General features: G+C 45.0%; 1 protein-coding gene across 1 annotated transcript; it reads left to right on the forward strand.

Moving 5' to 3' along the window:
• Positions 1-235: 235 nt before the first annotated feature.
• On the forward strand, positions 236-27781 carry RGMA (repulsive guidance molecule BMP co-receptor a). Its single transcript, XM_063314374.1, has 4 exons — positions 236-300; positions 386-678; positions 21770-22281; positions 25695-27781. Exons 1-4 carry the CDS (start codon positions 236-238, stop codon positions 26406-26408), a joined length of 1584 nt encoding a protein of 527 aa, XP_063170444.1. The 3' UTR covers positions 26409-27781.
• The last annotated feature ends 58 nt before the right edge of the window (positions 27782-27839 follow it).

Genomic DNA, 27839 nt, shown 5'->3' on the forward strand with positions numbered 1-27839 from the left:
CTTCTATTCCCCTCCTAATACCCCTTGGCATCCCGTTTTGCCGGAAAGGGCCGCTTGAAAGCTGCTCAGGAGAGGCGGAGTAGCCGCCAACGGCTGGCAGCCAGGTCTGGCACACCCCAGCCTTCGCTCGCCCTCCTCCGGAGCGGCTCTCCAAGCTGGCGCGCCTGGCATCCAGCTGCAAGGCTCGCTTCCGGCCTGGGGCGCGATTGGCTGTCATCCGGTCTCTGCCCCGCCCATGCAGGAGGGACCCTTGCTTCTGAGTAGACACGCCGAGCGAGCTCGAAGGCTCATTGGAAGGCGGTTGGGGAGATTGACGGCTGGGGCTGCTTGCAGGGGAGAGAGGGGCGGGCGGGGGGCGCATTCCTGCAGGCGGCTGCCGCTGAAGTTTCCTGCGCCACCGGGCGCTCCAGCGTTTGCCTGCTGACCCGTGTTCTCTGTGTGCGCTTCTGCTGATCCCGTTTTCTTCTCTCCTCCCGTTCCTCTTCCTCCTGCTGCAACTGCCCCCTTCTCCCTCCCCCTTTGCCCCGTCTCTTTCCCACCTTGACAACCACTCTTCTTATAGGGAGAGGATAGTGGTTAGAGCTGAAGCTGGATGGATGGTTATGGGGAAAGGGGCAAGCGCCAAAGCCCTTGGACTGATCCAGTTCCTCTTTGCCTGTCTCTGCATCTTCCCGGCAGGTAAGGCGCACGGCTCCCCCCCCCCTTTGTTTCTTTGTTTTTGTTGTTATTTTCTCGTCTTTAAAACTTTCCTCGGAAAAGATGCATTTGCAAAACCCTGTTTCAGCTCCCCTTCCCGGCTGGCTGCCCGCCCCAAGTCCTCGTCCTCTGGCCGCGTGCTGGAAAACGTCGGATAGAGCCGGGTCGTTGAGATCCGTCCGGATTCCCCCCTTCCGTGCCCGTATTCCTTCGCTCGGCCTTTGTCTCTTCCCCGAAGACGGGGGACCCCCAAGGGTGTCTCCTTTGCGAGAGAGAGGCAGGAAGAAACCTCGCTGTTGAAGAGCAACGTTCGAAATACGCCTTTGGGGATTCTAGGCAGCCTAGGCTGGAGCGAACGTGTGTGCGGCGAGCCCCCCCCCCTCCGCCCCCCGGCCTGGCTTACAAATTTGGGAACCCGGAGGAGGGGTGGTGGTTTTGTGGCACGTCTCTCCTTCGCAGTGGGAAGGTCTTCCACCAGCTCTCCTGAGATGGACCCGTTGAGGGGCGTCTAAAATGGCTTTGCGGGATGCGCGATTCATGGGTTATCCCGGTCTCGCGTTTAATGCGGGGTTTAGGATTAGCTTCTCGGCGTAGTTCGGAATCCCTAAGTGATCTGGGGCCAGCAGAGATCTGAACGATCGCCTTCCTCCGAGAATTTGCTTCTCTTTTAAGATCTCTTCCTAAGGTCCTGAGGTCCCGTCCCCCAGAGAGGATTCGCGGAGAGACTTTCTCTGAAAGAGGTCCAGCGGGCCCCCTCTTCGTTTAACGTGGGGCGCTGGTGCTGGTTACGATTCAGCCCTTTCGACTCGAGTCGTTTTCAAAAGTTGCTGCCTGCTCGCCGTTTCTAAAAGATGCCCTTTCTTGTTCTTCGTTCAAGATCTCGGGTTAGGATTCCCAGATTGGTTTAAGATGTTGAAAGGGAAACATCCCGTGCTGGAAATAAATGCATGCCCGTCACCCGCCGCTTTTACTTAATTTATTAAGGCTTGCATCTCTGAAATAAGTTATGGTTTTATTACGGGGGGGGGGAGGAAGATGGCGTCGACGAGCTGACAGCAATCCACTTGCTCCGTCCTTCATTTTATTCTATTTTGTTTTTCTTCGCAATCTTTTTTGGGGGGGCGGGAGGGAAACAGACAAGGAATGAACATTTTGACACCCCCTTTTTGGGGGGGAAAGAAATTTGGAGGCGGAAGAATTTCTTCAGCTGTAACCTGCTCTGTGCTGTTAGCTCTTGTTCCGTGCTGAGCCAAATTGCCAGATGTTGATCTACTTAATATTTCAAAGCCCAAAGAAGGGGGGGGGGCTGCTGAAAAAATACAGGCGCTGACAATGTTTTGGTCTCCTCTTTTGATTCACCCTTCCTTGCATTTTTCCCCCAATTGCCCCATTCTTATTTGCATGCTTTCCTTTGCCCAGTTGCAGACAGTTCCTTGCTTTCGGCTTGATTTTCAGAACCCCCCACTTCTCTCTCTCTCTCTCTTTCTCCTCCCTCCACCCCTCCCCAGCCCACAGTTTGTTTTTACGATGTCGGAAAAGGAGTGAATTTTCAGAATCGTAGCTGAAAACGCCATCTGTTTCCAATGAATTCCCCCCCTGCTTTTTCACAGTGTTTCTGGCAGATCCTTCTTTGCAAATTCCTACATGCTTGTTTTCGTTGGGGGAGGGGAGCCTAACTTCACACTGGCGGAGTTGTTCCTTCTCAAACGCTCCAATTTCGTGGCTGCTGGGCTTCCCCCCTCCCCACCGTTTACTCCAGGCGGTGGGGGGAGGCCGGGGAGAAGCGGGTAATGCACGAGGTGTAATTTGTCTGTTGATACAGGCTGCCGAGTGACATTTTTGCGAAACTCTTTCCCCCCGCCCCGCTTTGCCGAGGTGTGAAATGATGACTAGAAGGGGAGCGTTTTTTATTAGAAACGAAGATCGTAAAGCTTATGAACGCCTGTGTATGTCTTGTTTGAGCATGCAACATAACAACAACAACATCCACTGTTGTTTCCTAACTTTCACACCTTGCCACAATTCTGATGAAATGGGGGGGGGGGACAAAAATCCTTTGGGGAATAATCCCAGCCTCTGGTTCCTTAAACCAGTTGCGTCCATGCCCATTTCTTGGGAAGGTGCTATGGAGTCTAATCAAATACAACATTCTTTTCTTCTGAAACATGCCACGTTCCTGATCACCCTGCAAGAAGGAACTTGATTTTCAATCTGGGGTGTGTTTGTGCATCCATTTCCTTATTCTCAACCTCGGCAGCCCAAATAGGAAAGAATAATAAGAGGGGTGGGATGTGGGTGCTTACAAAATATTCTTTAGCTTTGTGAGATTTTTTTTTATCGTGGAGGGGGGAGAGGGACAACCAAGAGGTTTTAGGCATAGATGACAGACTCCAATTTCTCCCCAATTCATCTTGGTTGTAATCTCTTTTGGAGAGTGTTAAATTAAAGCGACTTTCTGGCGCAGGATCAACTTCTGCCTTTGTTTCCTCCTAGGGCCCGCAGACCCATCATGCTCATACAGTATTTTCCCTGGGGTTAATGGCCCTCTCTGCTAGCTTTAGATAGCTGGAGACCTCTGGAGGTTCTGTTCACCCACCCTTGCGTTCCTAGACCCCTTTTCTACTTTTATGAAGTTATTTAATCTCGTTTTAAAGCCTCTTAAGTCTGCAGCCTTCAACACATCTTGGGGCAGCTAATGCCCTCCGTGGAAAGAGATGAGAATTTGCAAAAGCTTATGCTGTAATAAATCAGTTTGTGTCCCTAAGGAGCTGCAGGACTGGATTCACACTGTACTGAATGAGCCTCCTTATCAGCTGTAAGCATTTAAAAAAATCGCTTAGCTTTTCCTTGTAGGAGTAGAATGGTAGTGATTTCCAAGTAAATAGGCTGTAGATTGTGTTGCACCGTTGTGCCTTGATCCTATGCAAATTCTGGACTGGTATCCTAACAGAAAGATTTTTCGGTCCAGTTGGCCACACAGTAATCTGCAAGGGGCCAATTACAATAGTGGTTTGCGCCAGGACAGAAAAGTCAGAGGTGGAGACAAGCCTTCTAGTTCCATTTCAACTGAACTACAATTGAAGTAATTCCTGTAAATACCGTTATTCCGAATGTATTTTAATCATGCTTCCCTTCAGTCACATTTGGTGGGAACCTGGGTGGTCTTGAGGGAATGCAGGCTTTGGAAGGACTGCACTCAAGCATTTGGGGCAACTGTTGTGTTGTTTTGGTTGTGCAGTTCCAGCCTACAGAGTCCAAAGGGAATGTGCCCCAAAAGATCTGGCTGCCAGAAGCAGAATTCTGCTTTTGATGGGCTTAGCAAGGTACTTTCTCCTGTTCTTCAAGTCTGGTTTCAAGGCTACCACAGGGCATCCTTTTCAAAATGCCTTCTCTTCTTCCTTTCAAGTCAGCAAGTTTGTCTCCGAGCAAATTCATCTCTCTCAAACTTTTTTTGTTAAAACGGAGCAAAGCTCCAAATTTTTTCAGAAATGCTCAGAAATAGTACAGAAAGCCTGGATCCTCCTCTTAATAGGAAGCAGCATCTAGCAGCTTGCTGTTCATGTTGGAGCTGGCACCAAGAAGTCCCCTTTTTGCTGAATTTTGGATCTCCAGGGAAGCCAAGGGTTAGAGTTGATTGTAAGGACAAGGTGGCAGAGCTCACAGGCTCAGTTAGAGTCACTTACTGGGTTCAAATGTTGGTTTAGCCGTGAAGCTTGAGAAAGGGTAGTGTGTCTTCTGTCCTGGTTTTGTTGCCGGAGATAAGATGTATCAGGTTCAGGGCATCGTATAGGTTGTAGGCTCAACTGTATACAGTCCCTCATGGATAGAAAGAGGCCAGTTTTATTCTCCCTTGGCGCGCAGTCACAAGAAATATTTCAAGCAAACCAACCAACATTCACCGCAATTTGGTTGGAGCTACCTGTTTGTGTATTTGTTATGTTTAACAGTATTTTTAAGCTGCCAAATTCATATTTATTTATTTATTTATTTTATTATTCATAAAGGCTCTGGGCAACATACGATGGTGCAGTAGAAATCAAAACAGTCACAATAAAAACAAACAACTAACTATGATGTTGCCAAAACTTGTTTTTGTTGCCAAAAGCCTACTAGAGTAGCATTGATTTAATTTGCATCCCAAAGGAAGGAGGGTTGGGGCTGCCTGTTCTGGGGGGGTAAGGAGATCTTTAAGGTGGTGCCGTCACAAAGGAGCTCTGCTGCTTGGCCCATACCCCATGAACCTCAGTAGGCCCTTTCTAAATGTCCAAACCAGATTCTGTTTTATGCAAAAGACTACATGATCAGAAGAAATTATTGTAAGGCTTGTGTTGAAAGAAACAATACTAATAATAAATAAGATACAGTTCGGCTCCCTTAGAAGCCTGCACTACTGGGATTTTACCATCTGGTTTGGAGAAATTTCAAAATATGGTCTCTTGAAAGTCTGAATTTTGGTCTCAGAGAAGTTCAAAGGCTTCTTACTGGTGGTCAGGATTTCCATAGATTGTTCTCCAGCAATTTCTGCAAAAAGAATAATGTGCCAGGAAGTTTCTTTGGAGGTTCTCTGCCCACAACTCCAAGTCAGCCATCCCTGTTTTGAGGCCCTCTAAATGTAATGGAAGAACAACTTTTAGATTGCTCAACTCATGTGGCCAGTTCTGGGAATCATCATCCAACAGATCTGAAGGTGAGCTAATTGAGAAATAATGTGCTAATATGCCCAAGTATGCTGGGGAGGGGAGGGGGTTATCAGATAAATTGATAACAGTTTTGAATCTTAGCTGCCTTGGCAAAAGATATGTCTCCAGGTAGCAAACTATAACTGAAAAAAGGATAACATGCTATTAGCACAACACTTTCTAAGCTCTTAAAGTGGCTTGCCAATGACTTTGCAAACGGAGGATGGGGGAGCTGTTTCAACTCCAGATACCTTCTGGGTAAATGCTGCGGCATGGGAGATGTCAACAGCTGGTGGTGCAGAAGCGTCAACTTAAAATTAGCCTTTCTTAGTCTGATACTGTGAAAGAAGGTAGATCTGTCCTTGGGAATGGGGAGAAACGAGCAACACACTAAGGGGGGAATGTCAAAAACATTACTCTGTTCTAAGAAAAAGAGAAACCATTGGAAAGAAACATAACCCCGCCTTGATTTTGTTTGGTATAAGATGAAGTAAAGATAAACTCTCATGGGCTTTCAAGATTCTGTTCTTCTACCCTACAACAGTAAAGAATATTCCTGGAATCCCTGCTGGGCCTGGTTCTTGACCAGATGGACTGGACCAACCAACCCCATATTTCCAGTCCCAGTGGCTGAGAATGTTGGAAATTCTGGTCCCAGTTCATCTGAAGGATGCCAGGTTGAGAACGTTGCTATAAATCATGATAAAGTACATGGACATTCTGTTGTGGTAAAGCTTTGAACATCAGCTTCTGGAGTCAACAACCATAGGAAACTATCTGCCTTGAGTTCTACTTGTGAGTTTCCCTGCTCCATCAAGCTCGATGCTTTCAGATGTAGGAAGACAGGTCTTGGATTGGGTCCAGTGAGAGATCTGCAGGGGTCAAGAAGCCGTAGAGATGAAGGTTTAGGAACAAATGTTTCTAAATAATGTAGCACAATTCCATTTTCAGACACAAGTGCTTGAGAAAAGATTGAGAAGAAGAATGTTAAAGTCCCTGCGTCTAGGGATTTTCTCCTCCTGGTACTTCATGCAACTGAGTTGATCCAGAAGCTGATGCAGCTTCCCTGTAACCAAACAGCTACAACAAGTTCAGTATTTTTAGTATATAAGGTAGATTATACCCATAATAATAATAGCTGTCTTTCATCCAAGTACTAACCAGATCTGCCCCTTCTCAGCTTTTCAAGGTCAGTGAAAGGAAACGGGGGTTAACCATGAATGAAGCCTGTAATGTTATGGATGGGTTGAAGAATGTGCAACACAGAGGAATATGCTGTCACACTGCTGCCAACAGGTGGTCTTCAGCTTACAACCATTTGTTCAGCAACAGCTCAACATACAACAGTGCTGAATGAATGGTGGTTAAAGTAATGCTAACTGTAGTCAGTCATTAGAGTTTACAATTTAGATTGTGTTGCTGGAATGGTTGCGAGTTTTATATTGTTACATTATCTTGAGTTGGTATATGATTAAACTAAAGATTTCATTTGAATGAACTATTTCAGTGCTTTGCACCATAAGCTAATCAAAAGGCTGGATTCACCCATGATGCTAAGTCATGAAAAAAACTGGAACACCCAACATTCAAGATAGCCAAACATAAGGTCTTGCTAGGTTTTGGTCTGACATGCTAAAGTGTGTTGTGTGAATTGCTGTCTGCTCCCAGTTTTAAACTGCTTTTAAAAATTGGCCGCATTCATAAGCATGCTTAATCTGGTGACTGAATTAAACACTTTTCTGGATTTGGGTTGTCACAATGTATTAAATCAAAATAACCCAACAAGCTTTGCACAACATGGTGAGTTACCAAAACCTAACCAAGTTTAACTTAACTTTGCATGTTGTTATGAGCGCTATGTCTAGACCTGGCCTAAGTAAGCTTGTTGTGTGGATATAGTTATAGAAATTCAGTTAATACATTTCTTAAATTCAGCTCATGTTTCTGGAGGTGTTTGTCTTAATACCTGTTCTGTTTTGCAGAATCTTTTTATCCATGTCATTTCAGGGAGCAGATCTGAACCGATCTTTACCATATCTTTGTTCTGTAGCTCATCCAACCAGTCAGTTGATATTATTGGTCCTAGATATTCTAGATTTCAACCATATTGTGGTGTATATCAGCATTTGGGAATTTTCTGCAGGACACCCACAGGTGAGGTCAAAATATTCAATATGGCAGCATAAGTGCATCATCAAAGCCCCACCCCCTTTCTCTCTGGGTCAGCACCCCTAATCTTCTGCCCTACTGCTTTTGAAGCACTGATGTGTTTATTGGGGATCTTATTCCCTAAAGAAAGCAAAACTCTACCTTTGGCCAGAGTTGAGATAAACATCAAGATTGCTTATATTTTCAATAGCAAACATGCAAAGCAAAGCTTTTGAGAGAGCTGCAGATTCAGGATGGTTGAGCTGGGGAGATTGGATGCTCCAGAGTTTGAGGAAAGCAAGTGCGTGTGCTGGGCGGACTGGAGGAATCCAGACTGGAATTACTGGCTAGAAGAACCAGGTGGTTTTTGAGACCTGGAAGAGAATCACCTGGCAGATCTGATGCGCGTGGGCAGGTTTTTGGGAGGGGAAGCATAAGAAACCAGAGTAATTGGAAGGGTGTTGCAAAATTAGGGCCGGGAAGGGAAATTGACCTCTCCATCGGGTTTGGTTGCCTGGCAACAGAACTTATCATGCCCATCTCTGTAATAAATGCAGCGGTCCCTTTTTCCTTTCACTACGGTTGGAAATTGCTTGTAAAACGTTTTTAAGAGCTCTGCAACCTGCAATTGTCAAATTTTGTAATTACGATGGCAATCCCACAACACAGCTCTTTCGCTTTTGTTCCTCTTTTAATAACCTGCCATCATCATCACGGGTATTTGAGTGAGTCTTAACAAGGGTGGCGTTTTCTTGTTTTTCTGATTTGCAGCAGCAGCAGCAGCAGCACAGGGACCAACCCTGTAGGTTTCAGGCCGATTTCAAGGAGGCAGCAAGTTTTCAGCAATGAGAACGGGAGCCGAGCTTATTGGGTTTGGCAGAGGATGGGAATTTGGGAGCTTTTCCTTAATAAAGCCATAGATTTACTGGCACCAAAAAGTGAAAGGTGCTTCCCATGAAGGCCTCAGCGCCTGCAGGGTATGGTCAAAAAGGCCAAGATGGTGGCCACAATAGTGGAGTTGGAGCGCCATCTGTGTTTTTTGTGTGCTTGTGTGTGAATTGACGTGCATTGCACATGAAAAAGAAGCAGATCTACCTTGACTTTTTCACCATACCTTGGAGGGATCAAGCAACCAGGAATGGTTGCATTGCTCCAAGGAATGAGAAGTGAGAAGGTCATGAACTGAGCCACAGGAGAAACCAACCAAGATTAAGACTAAGCTGAGCCACTTAAGTTTTTGACAGTCTGCTGAGGCATTTTGTGCAGATACCCCAAACCCATGTTCCCTTTCCTACAGTCCCTTTTTCTTCTCCCAAACATGGTCTCATCTTTTCTGCCCCCAACACCATTTCTTCCTCCTGAGCAAGACTCCAGGGAAGAGACAAATGGTCTTGCGAGAAACTGGACTTGATCACTTGCAGAAGGATTTTGAAATTGGTCTTAATCTGAAATAAGGCTTGTGGTTCCTCACCAAGGTCTGGCTGTTTAATTCTCAAAAATTGTCAGTCTTTAGCTATGGTTGAGTTGCAGTGCGTGCTAGTAACCACAATGTCTTCTTTGTCCCCGGCTTCTGATGGCTGGAGATGATGGGAGATGTAGTCCAAGAAATCTAGAGGAGTCTAGCTTGGGAAGACCTGCTAAAGAAATAGCTTCTTTGATCAAGTCGCTTAAAGAATGATTTAGGTCAACTGGAATGGGATCAGAGAAGGACAGGGGAAAGGCCTTGACTTTAAACCTGGCCTATCAGGGGAGATTGAAACAACTGGCCATATTTAGGACTGAGAAAAAAAATTTTGAGCAAGCGTTGTGGTAGCATTGTCTAATGAAAAGCATGCTGCACGAAAGAAAGTTAAGATCCGTCAATTCTTGTTCTGCAGTGCAGGACATGGAATAATGGATTTAATTTACAGGAAGGCAGGTTCCAATTAAAGGTTAGAAAAAACTTCCTAATTGTGAGGACAGATTCATGGAGGAGCCCACAACCCAGAGAGCCAGCAGACTCCCTTTAACGGATGTTTTCTAATAGAGGCTGGACAGCCCTCTGTCAGAATGCTTTAATATGGATGCCTGTACCAGCCAAGCGGTTGGACCGAGCAGCTAAGTGGTCCCTACCAAATTTATGATGCTAAGAGCAGAGAACAAATTTAGAAGACCAAACAGACACTTTTGTGACATTTCTGTGGCCAAGGCTTAACTGGCCTATTAAAGAGCTAATGGTTGAAGAAGGTGCAAAGCATAGTTTTTTACCTTAACTTTTTTTTTAATGGGTTGGCAAGTTAACTTTTGTGGTTCAGTGTATTGTGCAAGTCCCAGAAAACAAGTTGATGCAGGAACCAGACTACGCATGTTTTGGAAGCCCAGCAAGTAGGTTAGTCATTTTGTGAAGGAAGTTGTCCTCTGTGTTCTGCAGATCAGAGTCATCCAACATACCTAGCTGGCCCAGCAGATTGAGAACAAAAGCTTTGCCTAGTGAATCTGTAGCAGTCCCCGCACTGAGATGGAAGAAAGATGGCTAACCTGGCTTTAAAATGCGCTTGAACAAAACCATGGAGAAGGAAGCTTCAGACAGTCATGGTGGCACTAGAAAGCTCAATGTTTCTCATATAGGACATTTCTGGAAATGTTTGTGGTGGGCTGGACCATCATACAGCTTGCCTGCTTTTCTGTTTGTGTTATGTGAACCCACTATTGCACCTTAAAAATAATGGGCTATGCATTGAACCAGTTATGTGAGCTGGCTATACATTGCTGGCTTTTTTTTTGGATAAAGGATGGTTTAACATATGAACTAGGTGAGCAGTCAGCCTCTTGCCTTGCTTATGGGCTTCCCATGAGCATCCCATTAGTCATTGTGAAGAATGGGATGATGGTTTAGAAAGGACTCCTTGGGGTCTGATCCAGTGGCAGCTACCCCACCATTTCCTTCTGTTTGCGTTACTCAAGCTTACCATTCTCCCCTTGATGGAGGAGAAAGGTATGGCTAGAAGAGAATCATAAGAAAGAAGAAACCCCCAGCAGATGTATTTGTAGCTGCAACCTTTGATGCTAACCTGAAACTTTTTCAAAAAATAGCCAGCTGACACACAGTTGTTAAAGTTTTTTCCTCCTCTTTCCTTTTTTTCTTTTGATCTTTTACTTATGTGAGTTAATGGCGAGATTAGAGAAAAGATAATGACTACATGTGTTAGTGACTGGAAACCCTTTATGGGCTTTTTGCTGAAACCTGAAAAAATGAACTTGTGATTTACAGGTTTGATGATTAGAAAGGGTAGAATATGGGGAAAAGGGAGCCACAATGTGACCTAAGAGAGAGAGGATAAAATATATATGCATTCATAACTGCTGTAAAGATCAGAAGCCATTTCTTTATATCTTCTTTTCTTTTCATCTCTCTCTTTTCTTTCTTTCTTTCTATCTTTCTTTCCACTTCTCTTTTACTTTTACTTTTCCTTTTTCTTTCAACTTGTATGGTTTTTATTCTGTAAAAAATTTCTTTAATAAATATTAATTTAGAAAAAAAAACTTATGTGGGTTAATGGCAAGGCTGTTGAGTAAGAAATTCAACTAGCCCGCTCAGGCCTTCTGAAAACTGAGCCGCTAAATGTCTCTCTTGCAAACCCCACTGCTTCCAAATTAGCTTTCGTCTCTCTTGCTTTCAGCTAAATAGGTGGATCCTGCATTACTTCAGCTTTTATAAAAATATCCCATTTGCTGCATTCACACAACAGGATAATCCCTAGATGTGGGTTAATGAAATACAATGGCGGTTTCATATAATACACAGGGCTCAAACAGATAAATAGGGTTTCAGGCACCATCAACTGGTGATGGCTGGGTTCCAGCAACATGCCAGCTTATAAATGCCCAAACCTACCATATATTAACTTAGTCTTCCATGTTCTGCAAATCCAGACAACGAGTTTCTGCGGAGGTCAAAGGAAAGGGGTTTAACAGAATATGGGGGAACAGCCAAGGGGAGCTGGGATCTGTACATTCACAGCTCCATGGAAGCGTCTGAAGAAATCCAAAGTGGATTCTGTCGTTCCTACCTTCCATAAAATATATATCCATCTCTCTTTTTCTTTCTCATTCTCCCTCAAAACATATGTTCCACTGTTTGTAATATCCTTGAATTGAAGTGGCCTGCTTTTCTGCTGTTGACTTCCACACCCTTCCCTGGAATTGACACCAGCGCCTGGGATGCAACAATATTTTGGCAGTCGCTCCGTTGTGTATTCAAGTTGTATTTAGAGTTATGTGCCCAGGGCTCCTTCCTGTATGACTTCAGGTTTGTGTGTGTAAGAGGCTCAATGAGCAAGAGGTTGTGCTTATGCATTGCACGATCCAATGCCCGTGTTCCAACCAGCAAGTCTTCCGCGCCAGTAGTTTTTTTAAAAACAACGGCAGCATGCAGAGTCCTGCGAGAATCCCTGGAACAAGGGTGGCTCACCCTGGCGTCCTGATTGATATGCAAGTGCTGGGGTGGAACCTGTGCACACCTGTGCGAGAAATAAGGTTTTGTTTAGCCCAGAAGGGAACAGCCTGCAGCTTGGGGGCCATGTGCAATCTCCATTTTGCAGCCCCCGTGCTCCCTCCAATCATGCTGCAGAAATTCAGTGGCAAAACAGTCACTTTTGTTAAGACTTTAACTTCCTCCCCCCAAAAAGAGTGCAAAGTCTTGAAAAGTACATTTTAAAAAATCAAATGCAGTTCCCTTGCATTTTCCTGCTTCAAATTTATCTGTAAGGATCTAACTGCTTTGTGCTGTGTTACACACAGCATGTATGGAGTATGTACAGAGTATGGAGTCCAAGCCCCATGTCTGGGCTCTGGCATTGGCGACTCTGCTTTCAAAGAAAAAGTGGGTAGGAAACTACTTATTGCGGGGGGGGGGAGGGATTTTCTATTACTGTTCTGAGGGGCAGGGCAGTAAACACGACATTGCAGTAGCAGATGGTGCTGAGTTTGTTGGGGTCTTTTAAAATAAACCTTTATTTCTTACTATTTAAAATAATAAAATAGTTATATGCTGAGTTTGTTGGGGTCTTTTAAAATAAATATTTCTTATGTATTTATAATAATAATAATAATAGTTGTTGTTGTAGTTGTTGATATTATTATTCCTTTGTAGCTTTCATCTGTATCAATAAATGGCTTGCTGGGAGTTTATCAGGAGAAAACTGCCCAGAGTCCCTCTTCTCGGGGGAGATGGGCAGTGGCAAAATAAGAATTAAAATAAATAAAAAAATAAAAAAATAATCACAGTGTCTTGCTGAAAAAAATATTTAAAAGGAGGGCAAAAAATATTTTTTTTTATATTGGGGTGCACAGCTGGGGGTCCCTCAGCCCCTTCTGATTTTTGTGGCCCCCAGGAATTCCGTCACTAAAATGTACAACTGATGGAAGCGGAGGACTGGAATATTTGAGCAAAGTCTATTCCAGAACCTGAACCAGGGGGGTGAATTCTGCTCTGCTGAATGTCAGTGTCTGTACGATGCTCCTTTTTGTGCGGGTCAAAAGCTGCTCAGATAAACCACAGAATAATAGCAGTTAAAATCCAGTTGGAATTTTTCCATTAGAAAAAGAATGATTTGCCAGGCGCTTAGAACTTTCTTAAACTTTCTGGAATATCTTTCTTCCGTTTTCAGCCGCTTTCCATTTCTCTTTCAACCCTTGAGAATTGGAGTGGGGTGAGTAGAGCCTTGGAAAAAGAGAAGTTCCTCATGTGTTGGTCCCTAAGGGAGGGCCTTGTCTGGGTCTACGGTATAGAGAAAGATGGTTTTTCAAGACCACATTTATCATATCGCTTGTTAGCAGCCCTTCTGCTCCAGAGACTTTGCAGCTTACCTTGTGCAATGCCTTTCCCTCAGTTTCTCCAGGCAGGACTACAGAAAGCCCTCTCTGCCCAATTGTGAAGCGTGGATTCTCAGTTGGCAGGTGGGAAAGGGGCCACTTTTCTCCTATCACAAGCTCAGGGCCCTCACCCCGGGTAACTGTGGCTTTGGTGAAGGATCAGCCTAGCTTTCTGCTTTCAATGAAAATCTGGAAAGCCAGATTTTGCAGAATGCAGGCAGAAGAGCAGTAGATGATCAAACTAATTCTGTTTGATAGACAGATACTTTCTTTTTTCTTGAAAAATTCTTATGGATGGATGTCATGCTCTTGCACTTATTTAATTAGAAGAACGTATAAATGCTCTCACTTTCATTGGACAGCCCTTTCTGCAGGGATCTGTTCTTCCATTAAAACTTGGGGACGGGGGGTTCTCAGGAGGGAACTCCTAACACTGAGAAATTGTTGAAGAATTTTTCTTTCCCCTGGAGAGATTTGCTGTCCAGCCCAATTGCTGTTGGATGGAGAATTGAGATGTGCCACTGGTGCCTAACTCAACTATTGTGCCTGTGTATGGAGCTCACCCCCTTGCATTCTGTAGTCAGTGTATTAATGCAGAATCCTATTTGGATTCTATGCATGCAAAACACTTAAATAGCTTACGTTTCTTCATCGTTCCCCTCCTGCTGCATTTCAGAAGAGTTTTGGGTAAAGAAACGTTTGCTTTGTTTTTCATACCAGAAGCAGGATGTTTGGCTCAAATCAACACAGTTGATTGTTTTCTTCATCCAACCCTAAATTAATGTCCAGGATTCCCTGTCACAGGATTGGGGGGACTGCCATAAATTTAAGTGGCTTTATACAGATTTGAGAAATTCACCGTAGAGAAGGAAAGATGCATCATGGGGAATTAGTCGAGATAGCGAAATGGCCAGGTGCCTTTGCGTGTCAAAATGCTGGAAATCAGGAATGTGTTGCTGATTTTCTGAAAATATTCAACTCTTTCCATTTCACTTTAAACCCCCCCTCCACCCCACCCCCCCCAAACACTCCTAGATACCCTTATGGAATCTGGCTGGATTCACACCACATGCTAAGGCTAGGCTAAAATGAGTTTGGATCATTTGTGGGTCAACATATTATGGCCACCCAGCATTGACTTAGTGTGTTGGATGAGCCAGGCACTCGGTTAAGCTGTAAAATGGCTAATTTGGGTGTGTGTGCATAGAAATAAATAAATGAATGTAAAAGTTGTGCTTTATTGACCCTCGTTTAGCATATTGGGTGAACTCAGAATAGTCTTTGTTACTGAACACCTGCATCTAGCCTTGGATGGGTAATAATGCATTGCCTCAGAAGACGTTCAGGGTGCCTTGGCATTCCCTCTGCGCTTTGGATCCAGTCGGGGGAGTCCGTTGGATGTCCTAGGATGCGCTCTGCCTGCCAGGAGGAGGTTTGGGAGGGTCCTGGCCTGCTCACTCCATCTCTTTCCAGCTTGGAATCCCAACTCAACCTGGCTTCTTACCTCTCCTCCACCCCCTGCTTTTTTTTCCTTTTTTTTTTGGTTACACACCGTAAAATCACCATTTTAGGAATGCTGGCTCTATTTTCCTCCATACACGCCTCTTCCCTCGCCCTTGCCATGGAAACCTGACCCGGTTCCTTTGCACAGGGTGGGAAATTTATGGGTCTTTTGGTTTCTTTCCTCTTCTTCCCTTTTCTCTTTGCTGGCGACCCTGGCAGGTCAGCTTCCATTGTCTCCAATTTTTCAGAGCTGCTGTTTCAGGGATCTTTGCCTCCGTGGCGACCCTCACTTAGATCAGTTTTACGGGACCTCTCCCTCCCCTCTCCCTGTGTGCTGCCAAAGGGGTGGGATGCTCTGTTCTTCTTTGGCTGCTATTCACAGGTCAAAGGGCCAGGAACTGAATGTCTTCCAGAAAGCAGCAAACACTCCTTTTCAGCCCAGAGTGACCAAAACGGGGTGGGAGGTGGGCTCCCTTTTTACAGCTCTGGCTCCCTATTCAAAGGCAGGCGTATCAACCATCCCCGTGAAGTTGGATTGGGGCTGTGAAACTCCCTAGTGGTTTGGCTGATGATGTTTATCAGAGATAAGCCACAGTCCAGGTTGGCACAACATGCTGCAAAACTAATTTGCTGTGCTGCCTTAACGTGCCTCAACTAAACAAATCATATTCTGGCTCCAAGAGATGGGCTGGTTGTAACAGAAAGGAGCACTTCTCTGCTAAGGTGGACTCACGCGTGGGGTGAACTGAGCCACATCTGAGGGCTGGTGGCCATGGCTCTTGGGGCCAAGGAGATCCATAGCTTATGTGTAAATGTGTTTGGGCACTGGGCATCTAACACATGAGCCTTGATGTTGCAGCTAACCTCTTCCGGCATCCCATGCTCTTGCCCACGCTGGCTGGGGACACTGGGAGGTGTAGTCAAAGATTTGGAGGTATGCTTGTCATGCAGCAGCACTTTCTTTTCTGTGAATAGATAGAGCATAATTGGGGCTAGTGGAATGCAGGGATGTCTGGGTGTGGGTGGGTCAAAACAGTCAAGATGGCGGCTGCAACCATGTGGTTGAAGCCCCGCCCCCTTTGCATGTTGCTTGCACAATGACAACCATCTTGACTCTTCTTTGTGGATGCTTCTGGCGAATAGGTCAAGGACGACTTAGTTTTGTAAAAGGATGCTCCATGATCCAAGGAATATTCTGCACTCAGAAAACATAAATTCTGGGACTTGCCTGGCCTTTGTGTGCATTGAGGACACTTGCATAACTTTTCTTGGTGTCATTCTGCCTCTTTTGCTGCATCATTTTTTTTCTGGTTTTGCTGATGGTTATCCAATGGCCACCCCAGAAAACTGCTTAGCCAACTTGCAGATCTCAGCAAGGATCATCTGCCCAATGAGGGGGTTAGTGTCGCTCACGCAAAAAACAAAACAAAAAACCCACTAAGCTATGGTATGATTTCTTTGTTATCAGTTTAGGTGTCTTGTGGACTCAGTGGTTTGCTAAAAGATCCCTTTGCATACTACGTGAATGCAGCTGCTTGTGGCTCATTCAATAAGCCACTTTGAAATACAGCGTTTGGTGCCAATGTGGGCAGATCGTCAGATCAACCAAAAGGACTAGAACCTGGCTGCTCTTCAGATAATTAAAGGAATGAGAGCTGAAATGCTCAAGACTTTTTCCACATCATTTTCTGTACCTGTTTTATTTTAATTGGGGGAACGGTGCTGTGCAGAATCGCATCCCATATATAAACACTTTTGCTTTGCTTGCAAATAACAGACAATTATTTGGGGAAACGCTGGGCCTAGGGCAGACTCTACCCCCCCCCGCCCCTTTTTCTTTTCTTTTCTTTTCCTGTTAATTTTCCAAGCAGCAGACGCAAGGCAGCCTGCTCCTATGCTAAGTCATCCATGGCTGAAACCCAAATGCATTTCTGAGTCGATGGAAAATGGATTATGCAGAATTGAACAAACAGAGTTTTCTTGGCCTCTGTTCAAATGTGTTCCTCCAGAGCTGTGCCAGCACTGCCTGCTGTAGAAGTATTTGGCTAGGATTTTTCTGTGGGGGGTGGGGTGGGGGGGAGCTCAGACGCTTGGGAGGGAAGTGCAGTGTGTCTTTTTCAGCATGATCTCAGGATGGGATGCTCCAGATAAAGCTTTCAGATGTATTAACAACCCAAGAGGTGTTGAACAAATGCCAAAGCAATCCTTTCCTTTGCCTCTTAGTTAAAAAGGGGAATGTTTCAAATGCAGAAATCACTGCAGCTGGTTGCGCAACAGATCTGTCCTTCTAGTGAGGCAGCATGTCTCCCATTGACACTCCATAACCCTCACGAAGTTGATAAACTCATCAACTGAGGAGATCTAGGTAGATGTGCTTAACAATCCGGTGGGAGTGTAAATTTGTTTGAGCAGAGAACTTTCCTTTTGCCGAAGTATGGGAGAAAATGAGAGGTCCACCTGGTTGAGGGACAAGTGGTCTGTCTCTTGCAGAGATAAGATTCAAATCAGAAGCTGTAGGGGACAAAATAACTCTGACAAACAAAATGGAGACTGTACCCTTACCCTGTCTTTTGGATATGACCAGATTCAAACCCAGTTCATCTCTTTGCCTAATCCCATCAGACCCAAATTGACTGTTCCTGCCTCAGAAAAAGCTCCCCAGCCCCCCTGCACTCCCATCAAACCAAAGAATAGAACCCTCCTCACCAGCTCACAGAATAGCCCAAGGGCAGCCCCTGCAAGTGCAACATAGAGAAACCCCAATCCTCCACCAGCTGATGACCATCTTCCATCCATGTTCCATCCTTCATCAGTTGATGGAGACCATCCATGTTCCATCCTCCATCAGCTGATGACCTCAACATTCCATCTCCTTTAACAATGGATTTCCCCAGCTCTGCTGCCCTCCTGAAAGGCCCATTTTGCCTAACAATAGAACTAACCCCTGGTCCATTGACAGACTGAATCCATGACAGGGGCTTCCAGATTTATAACTCAGGTAACAAACCTGTAAAGGTAAAATTTCTCCAGTGGAACTCAAATCCTGAGGGCTCCATGGACAGGGCTGTGTTCTGACTTTTTGTGGGCTCCTCCCTCCATAAAAATAATTCTATTGAAAATTAAATTCGAAAAGATTTTTTTACAAAGTAATAGGGAATCAACTCATTTATCTGTATTATTTTGTAATAATAATCAGTTGGTGCCAATTAATTAAGATGTCTGTCACGTGTCATCAAGGTTACTAAATTTTAGTATTCAACCTTTCCCCATAGATTGCAGATAAGATCATCAGTTTGATGTTCAAATGTTGTGCGTTTCCTGGCTTTTTTTTAATGAAGGCATGAACATAAATATTTATAAAAAGACACAAAAATAAATAACTCCTATTTCATCTTTAGGATTCTTTGATTATTAAAAAAAAATAAAAATTTGTAGGCCCTAGGCACTGTGCCTATTGTGCCTAGTGAATAAGTGAATGTAGTTATGACTGCACCATGTAGTTTTCTTAGCAACTGTAAGGAAGTTTATTGGCTTCTTCTGAGATTTGTTTTAATAACTTCCCATTCTGGCTGTTGCATATTCTGGTGGTCTTCCATCCAAATATTAACCAGGTCCGATCCTTTAAAATATATATATTTATTGATTTATTTTTAAAGATCACAAAAAATAAACAGAAGACAGAAGATTACCAATAGAAAAGAATTGTACAATGCTAAAAATAATAACAACAGCGACAAAATTAAAACCAAGCCAAATTAAAAAAGAAAAGAAAAATGGCAACCCACCCCCCAAGCCTTTTAAAGACCCTCACAGAACTTAACAACACATTGCAGTGCTAAACATCTAACAGTGTTTCTCAACCTGAGGAATTCTGGGAGTTGAAGTCTACACTTCTTAAAGTTGTCAAGGCAGAGAAACACTGATCTAACATGACACAACCAGGTCTAATCCTGCTTAGTGTTTTTTCAAGCTCGGTCAAGGTCAGCTAGATGCTGTTCCCTGCAGTGCTAATTCTTAACCTGCTCCCCAGCCTACGTTATCTTCTGGCTTTCGTTCTCCAGCTTGGATTTGTTGTGTCGAAGTGTGAGAAGTCTGGTCACTTGTCATTAGAGATTTCCTTGTTGTTCCTCTTTGGCTTCTATGCGTCTCTCGTCCCATTGCCCAAACCTCCCCTGACAAGCAATGTCATCTTTGCTTCCTGCTCTCCATCCAAAAAGCCTGAGTCATGAGAGCATTTGTGCTAGGAGAAGATGCAGAACATGGTCCAACAGCTGCGCAGGCTATTTGCCAGAAAAACGCTCAGCATTCCTCTGTGTCCAAAATCTTGGCTGAAGAGGGGGCAGGAAGTTAGGAAGGAAAAGGAGCTGATCCTGGCTCTCAAAGTGAGTGCTAGTCCAATTGTGGTTTCGAAGGACAGAAACACACAACATGCTTAACATGCTTATCACATCAGTGCATTCTCTGAGTTCACCCAACCCTTTGAGTCATAAACTGAGTAGGCTGGATTCACACCATGCAAAAAAACCCCAAAGCTGAAAACCCAGCTTAGCAGGTGGTACAAATGGAGCTGCTTGGTTTGTAACCAACCTGGTTAAACATGTTGTGTGAAACAAGCTGGATTTGGCTGCATGATTGTGAATTAAAGACACACTTGCTTAATTCCTTGAGCTACCCTAGGTAAAGGTAAAGGTTTCCCTTGACATAAAGTCCAGTTGTGTCCGACTCTAGGGGGCGGTGCTCATCTCCGTTTCTAAGCCTTAGAGCCGGCGTTGTCCCTAGGGACACTTCCGGGTCATGTGGCCAGCATGACGACACGGAACGCCGTTACCTTCCCGCCGAAGCGGTACCAATTAATCTACTCACATTTGCATGTTTTCGAACTGCTAGGTGAGCAGGAGCTGGGACTAGCAACGGGAGCTCACCCCGCCGTGCGGTTTCGAACCGCCGACCTTCCGATCGACAGCTCAGCGGTTTAACCCGCAGCGCCACCGCGTCCCTAGCTGAGACATTTTGATGGCGTTTCAAGACAGTAAGCTTCCAACACTAAGGTTGCCTGGTTATTTGGTTGATCGGTAGATGGTTAACCCCTGGAACCTTCTACCATAAGAAGTAGTGGTGCCCCCAAGTTGGATGGCTTTAGCACAGGACCAGCCAGTGTAGAGAGAGGAGAGCTTGTTAGCAATTATTAAGCTCATAAAAGAATAACAGAGCTCCAAATGACTAGTTGTTGCAGGAAAGCAAGAGAGAAAAGTTCTTGGCTTCCAAGAACAATCTTTTCTCGCAATATGAAAACAGGTCTAGGTATGGTGGGACCACACCACCAAAGTTTCCTAGCTGGGGATCCCGAGAGTTGTAGACCCAATACAGTTGGATGTGTAGCAGATCTGGAAAGCAGGAAGAGAGAATTGCTGGGCCTGATGCAATGTGGGCTCCCTAGGGTTTCGGTGTCTGCAGCATTGAGAAGAATGGCTTGGTTGTAGTCTGTTTTGATCTCTTTCCCACTCACGTAGAGGCGAGGTATACTCCCTGTTCGCACATGCACAAGGACAGGCAGGCTGGCTGAGTTTACGCATGACACCTGCCTTTGGAAATCTGGCCTTATATGGAGAGATGAGTGAAATGGCAAGTATATTACATATTCATCCCTTCAGTTGAAATCTGTAAAATCTGCAGAGAGACATCTCCCCCTGTGGGCCTTGTGCGGTCTCTCCATCAGTCCCAACTCTTCTCTACCACCTCCCCTGCCTCATTTGAGGAGAGAGAGGTAATTTTATTTTTCATCAAACCTGCATGCTCATTAAACCTTTAGAGAAAGAACAGTAGGGTCAGGAATCCTACGACGATGCCTTTCACTGCATTCACTCGCAGACCCAACCATTTCAGCAGCTTTCCACCTTTCCTCTTAGAGCCTGCTCTAGAATATAAGGTTGAATTTGCACATGTTTAACCAAGACATTTGTTTTGTTTCGTGCTCAGTGCTTTGCATGCACTCACAACTTGGTTATTACAGGAAACAGGTTAAATGTGTTGTATGAACACAGCCTATAAGCACCTTCTTACAGAGAGGAGGACACTGTTTCCATTCATGATGTAGGGACTTCAACTTCCAGAATTCTCAGCAGTGGCCAGTGGTCGAAGAAGTCTGAGAATTGGAATTCTCACATCTGGAAGGGCACCCAGGTTGGGAAAGGTTGAAGCATGCCATGTTTCTTCTACCTTTGTAATGTCAAACCCCACTGACTCAGTTTCCAGCAGGGCTAGGTGGAATCTCAACAATGTGAAAGCAATTTGGTTGAACCACTATTTGGATCAGTCAGCAGTGGTGCAGTTGGAGGTTTTCAGATCTGTTCAAAAATTTGCTGGTTTTTTTTTTTTACTCCCTTGAAGCTTCTCTTGCATCCAGTCTTCAATCACAGATTCTCAAATCAAATGGGAAGTTCAAATCAAACCAACAAGTAAAATCTTATGACAGATTTAGACTGGAGCTTTGGTGATTAGCATGCTCATGTTCTCCAAGTTTCAAACAGTCCTCCTCCCCCTCCGCCCCCCAGTCCTAACACGGAACTTGGAAATTTTGGTGTGCAACGCACGTGGTCAGCTGCTGAGTTACATCCCTTTCCCAAAGTAAAATTGCTTTCAAGGAAGCCAAAATGGTTGGTGACCCTAATCAGCATCACCTTTGGGGCGGGGATGGGGATTCTTGTCCAACACAGCTGAAGATACCAGGGACCAGAGCTTTTTGCCAAACAAATGCTCTACTGCTAAGTCCAGCTCACATTGTTGAATGGGATCCTAGATTCTGGGTGGATCAAGATTTGGGAAATGCGTGTGGATTAGAAGGCCTCACTACACACTTCCGACCTGTATGTTCTTCTGTCTCTTTCTCTTAGCGATGTCTCCATGCAAGATCATGAAGTGCAACTCTGAATTTTTGGCTGCCACATCGGGGACACAGCCTCCAGGCCCCGAGGAAGCTCCTGAGTTCTGCACTGCCCTGCGTGCCTATGCCCTCTGCACCCACCACACGGCTCGCACCTGCCGGGGAGACCTCTTCTACCACTCTGCAGTCCACGGCATCGATGATCTCATGACCCAACACAACTGCTCCAAAGATGGGCCCACCTCCCAGCCCCGCCTCCCCCCGCTGCCCCGGGGTGACAGCCAGGAGCGTTCTGACAGCCCCGAGAGCTGCCATTATGAACGTAGCTTCCACAAACATTCCTTGCGTCCCAACTACACCCACTGCGGGCTGTTTGGGGACCCGCACCTGCGGACGTTTTCGGACAGCTTCCAGACGTGCAAAGTCCAGGGTGCCTGGCCGCTCATTGACAACAACTACCTGAATGTGCAGGTCACCAACACCCCCGTCTTGCCTGGCTCCCTGGCAACAGCCACCACCAAGGTAGGAATGTCCCCACAGCATAGCTATGGTTTTGGGAATCTGTCCCCTTGTGGACACTTTCAGAAAGCTGCTTTGCGTGACTTCTCACCAAAGTTGGGTTTCTATGAGCACAAGTGAGCTTTGGGTCTGGTCCTCCTCGAACTCCTTGGTCATTGTTCATACAACATGCTGAATTTAGGGAGTGAGTTAACCCCTTTTTGGGGTTCATGCAGCACCTTGAACCTTAAGCTAAGCGAGGAGATTGGATTTACACAAGAAGCTAAGTCACAGAAGCCTTTTATAGGAGTGCAGTTTCTGCTGCTTTAACAGAGCTGGACACACGTGTTGTGTGAACCCAGCTACTGTCTCTGTTGGCCTCCTTATATTCATGAACTGGCTCACCTTATGTCAGGGTATGCAACATTTTCCAAACTAAAGCTTCTGGACTCTGGTGTATTGCGCATTCCAAGAAGTAGAGGATTGAATCAGGAGAATAGTCTGAATCTGGTTTCATCTTTCTTGCAGGTACACTTACTTAAAATCAAACAGCAGTGGGCAGCACCTAGTTAACCTTGGATGATCTTGAAATAGCAGATCGGATCTGTTCATTCCTGGACCTGTAGGAAATCCCAAAGTTGTAGGCTAGACTGGGAAATCAACATAACATCTCACAAAAAGACAGTGGCAAGCTATTCTGTTCCATGGCCGAGGAACTACATGGGCATGTCAGTGAAGTAACAGGAAGTTCAGTTTGGTGCAAGGGAGACTTTGCATTCATAATGAAAATCGCATGCAGTTAAATGTGATTGCTCTCTAATCATGCAGTTAATTGTTTCCTATCACATTAAGAATTACCATTTTTAACAGCATCTGCAGGCCTCTGAATACCCAAGGCCATTAGGCAGCCTTGGCCCTTACCCCTTTGTGCCCAATCAGCTCATGCACACCATGTTATACAGAGACAGGCCCTACCATCCTTTGTCTCTGCAGCATCCACAGGAATTCAAAGCCAGTGAGATGAAACCCAACGCCATGTGGCCACAACACAAGCTGTACTCTTTTGTATGTGGGTTGGCTGTCACAATAACATCCCAAAGGGGTGGAGCTTATGGCGAGATGGCACAGTGCCTGCGTTTGTGATTTTGACAAAAGGAGCTGGAGCTGTGGGCAACCATGTTTTCTCTTGTGCTCCTGGGGTTACTTGATGGGGGTGAAATAGATCACCACTGTTGGGGGTGCTGGAAGACAACATGGCAGCAGCAAGCAAGGTTTCAACCCTTGTGCATTGTATCCATCCTGGCATCTGTGCCAAATGCAGCCCTCAGTTCGATTGCTGGGCCGTTAATGACCCCTTCTGTTCAACTGCTCTGCTAATATTTGGATTTATTAATATTATGAATCCTTAATGTCTGCTGCAACTTGCAGCAAAGCCACGTGTGTCACTGTCAAATAGGAAGATGAATTGGAAAAGAACAACTTGGGGAGAAAAAGCAAAATTCAGCTCGCACAAATATAGGCAGCACCCATAGAAATTAGCACAATTATTTCCCTAAAGGTTTTAGCAAATAAATTATTATTCTGCGTCTCTTTTTAAAATGACCTTTTGTTTTGTTTTGCTTTATTTAAAACATGCATTTAAAAGCAAGCAAACAAAAGTCTGGGCTGAATTAAGGGACAGCTAGATCAATATCCCGGTCTATGTCAGAAATCCATTTTCTCCTATTTCTGCGTGAACTACTTAAAGAAGTAATTTTGAACATAAGTGTTTTTTATATTTTTTTTCAGCCGAGAAAGGCATTACAAAATTTGGAGAAGAGGGGTGTTTTAAAGATCAATGCCGTTCAGAGCCATTTTTAGAGAAGAGCAGCCTAGAACTGCTCGGATACCTACTGATGTTAGCAATTTGTTTGTCCAGATTCTGTGAATTAAGTGGATTCTAATTGCTGCTTGCACAGAAGCAGTTCTTTGCTAGAACTTAGCACTTTTGATCTCCCTTCCTTCTGTAAGGATGTTTTAATCAACCGAAAGCATAAGTAGAAATAATCGCGGAACGAAGAGCCAAATATAAACTTGTCTTGTTAAATGCTGTAAAGATGTAAGAAAAATAATACTGAGATTTAACACAATGAAATGTAGATCTAAGACTTCACAATTAAGGAACAGTAACTGGTGCAAAATAATATTGTTAACATCCAATAACTTTTGCAAGCAAGTGCCTGCTCTAGCTATGACAGTTAAGTACTGAAGAGATGCCGGGTTAAGTTTCCACTTGAATCCAGAGGCCTCAAGCGGGGTTGGGGGCCAATCACTCTCAGCCCATCTACTGCATCAGTTTTGTTAAGGGGGTGAAATTAGGGGCCTTCCCCTACTATGCTTCCAAGTGGACTATCAATGCAGTAAATAAATAATGGCAACATAACCATGATTCCCCTGCCCCAAAATTAAAATAAGCTGAACTCAACTAGACTCTGAGCCACTGTAGAAAAAGACTATACTTTCAAATATATCATATCATATATATCATATCATTATAATATACTGTTTTAGCTACCCAGTCATGAATATATGATTAGCGATAATATAAATGGCTGCCCCCTAGAGTTTTATTAGATGGACATACGAATTTTTAAAATAATAAATAAAAAGTCATGTAGTAGAAGTGGGCAATGTGTGGCCCCCTTACTACTACTACTACTTTTTTGGCCTCATTATGTGCAATTGATGTTACTGTGCAATAATGTCATGATGCACGTGAGGTCTTGGTGGCTTGTTCTGGTGGCCTTCACAGCATCCTTCTGTGGTCCAAGAGACCCAAACACATGGTTTGGGGGGATTTAAGAAGACGTGCAGAGGCTCAGAGCTTTCATTTCGCTCTTCAGCCCCCCTGAAATACTTAAATCAGGTTGATTTTTCCTATGTTGGAGGGGTTTAAAGGCCAAAAGGGGGCTGCCCCTTAAAAGTGTCCAACTTTTCCAGTCAGCTGAAAAATTTGAACCAGTCACCCAGTTCAATGGCATGAGAGCCAGCTTGGCGTAGTGGTTAAGGCATCACGCCAGAAACTGGGAGACTGTGAGTTCTAGTCCTGCCTTAGGCACAAAGCCAGCTGGGTGACCTTGGGCCAGTCACTTTCTTTCAGCCCTAGGAAAGAGGCAATGGCAAACCACTTCTGAAAAACCTTGCCAAGAAAACTGCAGGGAACTGAGAATCAGACATGATTGAATGGATTTTTTTAAAAAAAATGTTCAATGGCATCATAGAATCACTGGTCACATCCCCCGTGGCCTTTGTGGGCTAAACATTAAAAATATTTTAGGAGCACTAGCAGAAGAGAAAAATAGGGCATTCAGGCCTAGTACAACAAACATAGGTGGGTTATGAACAGATCCAAACCATCTTGCCAATGTGAGTAACCTTTTGCCTTCCATTCCCACCAGCTCACTATCATTTTCAAGAGCTTCCAGGAGTGTGTGGATCAAAAGGTGTACCAGGCAGAGATGGATGAACTCCCAGCAGCCTTTGCTGATGGCTCCAAGAATGGTGGTGACAAGCATGGTGCCAACAGCCTGAAGATCACTGAGAAGGTGTCTGGCCAACACATTGAGATTCAGGCCAAATACATTGGCACCACCATTGTGGTGAGGCAAGTTGGCCGCTATCTCACCTTTGCCGTCCGGATGCCAGAGGAAGTAGTAAAAGCTGTGGAGGATGGAGACAACCAGGGCCTCTATCTCTGTCTCCGGGGTTGTCCACTCAACCAGCAGATAGACTTCCATGCCTTCCATTCCACTTCAAAGGCTACTGAAAACCGCCCTCACCGGAAGGGCTCAAACCCACCTTCTTCGCCAGAGGCGTTCACCTATGAGACAGCCACAGCCAAATGCAAAGCGAAACTTCCAGTAGAGGACTTGTACTTCCAGTCCTGTGTCTTTGACCTCTTGACTACAGGTGATGTCAACTTTACCCTTGCTGCTTATTATGCTTTTGAAGACGTCAAGATGCTCCACTCCAACAAAGACAAGCTTCATCTGTTTGAAAGGACACGAGACTTGGAGTCAGGCAATATGGCCACCTTGGAGCCTTCCATGGCTCTGTTTCTTTCACTCTTGGCATTCCTGTGCTTGAATCAAAGTCCAGCCCTTTTCTTATAGACTTGCATAGACACACCTGGTTGAGCCAGGAAACCGAGAAACAAAATTATGGCTTGGGGTAGTTGTGAGAGGAGCTTGTGTGTATTGACCCAGGTATGTCCAGAAAACAACACTTTGAATGAGTTTGGATCTTCCTGCCAACAAAGCTTTCTCCACGTGGAAGAATTTTCAGGAGACTAGAGGTCACATGAAACACTTCCTCCTCCAGTTGCTACGGATGATGGAAAGCTCTTCCTTCTCACCTTCCCTTGAATACCCTTTTCACTGGACTACAAGTGGTTGTGGCAGACATGACAATGGCATTTGTATAATAGTGTTTGGAGAGGCAACCAGAATTGTGGCTTCTGGAAATAAGTTTATAACTGTACAAATAGCGGCTTGGGAACAACAGAAGACCGCTCAAATAGTCCCTAAGTAGGCCAGACGTGGGTGGAGTCTCACTGCCTTGCGGTCTGCCTTTCATCCTGCTCATGAGAAATTGGTTCAGGTGGCTGCATCTTTGTGCACGGGAGCCTGCCTGGGCATGCCTCTATCCAATCTGGCTTGGGCAGCTGCTGGCAGCTGCTGTTGGGTGGGTGGGTGTAGCAGGTGTACGGTATTTCCCTCCGCTTCCAGAGGGACAGTTCGTGTGAACCAATTTGCAAGGTTTCGATTCTGTCACTTGCCTCCTCTGGGCAGACAGCACCCCTACAAACTCATTTCCTTCCCCAGCCACTCCATTTTGGTCTTCTTCATAGGAAATGGCTTCATTTCACTTCAGCAGAGAATGAACTGGGAGGGAGTGGGTGCTTTGACCTGCATTCAGGGGCAACGTGAGCAGATTGGGTTCCTGTCCAAATCTTCAGCATGATTCAAGAACCATGGCTCTTGCCCCTTTTTCAGACTCGTTGTCCACTCCTGTTCTGGTACTTAGGAGAATAAGCTAGGGAACTAGGCCAGTATTACTCCAGCCCGTGCCACTTCTAGGTGCAAAGCTTCTGGTTTACATAATTGCCAAGTCTTTCATTCTGGAAAACAAACCATGCCAATCTATAGGAGCATTGGGACATCTTTTTCAATGGCACAGGGTGTCTGTTTTCAGATTGCAGCTGCACCTTATTCCTGATGGGTTGTTCCTGCTGCTGCAGTGGGCATGATGAGCTGTTCCAGTCACTCTCCTGCTGAGAAGGCTGCCTGCTGAGTTGGTTGCATTACCATTCTGGTCTTGTGTTACCATCAGGAGGCTCACTACAGATTGATCAGCAATTTACACAAAAAAATGGGGTGTGCATTTCCTGGAAGGTGGGTAGGTCTTCCAGTTGCATGCTCCAAATGAGCCCCTTTGGGGAACTGAAAATAAACAGTGTCATTATTTTGTTTTAGGGATAAAGGCAGAGATAATGTGTATGTTGTATGCATTGACACCATGCCAGTTTTGTGGGAAACCCTTGA

The sequence above is a fragment of the Candoia aspera genome, chromosome 13, assembly GCF_035149785.1.
Source record: "Candoia aspera isolate rCanAsp1 chromosome 13, rCanAsp1.hap2, whole genome shotgun sequence".
NCBI lineage: Eukaryota > Metazoa > Chordata > Lepidosauria > Squamata > Boidae > Candoia > Candoia aspera.

Coding starts and splice junctions, on each gene's coding strand:
- RGMA (XM_063314374.1), top strand. CDS start 236: ATGCAGGAGGGACCCTTGCTTCTGAGTAGACACGCCGAGCGAGCTCGA. Junction 679..21,769: donor TCTCTGCATCTTCCCGGCAG/GTAAGGCGCACG, acceptor TCTTTCTCTTAG/CGATGTCTCCATGCAAGATC. Junction 22,282..25,694: donor TGGCAACAGCCACCACCAAG/GTAGGAATGTCC, acceptor CATTCCCACCAG/CTCACTATCATTTTCAAGAG.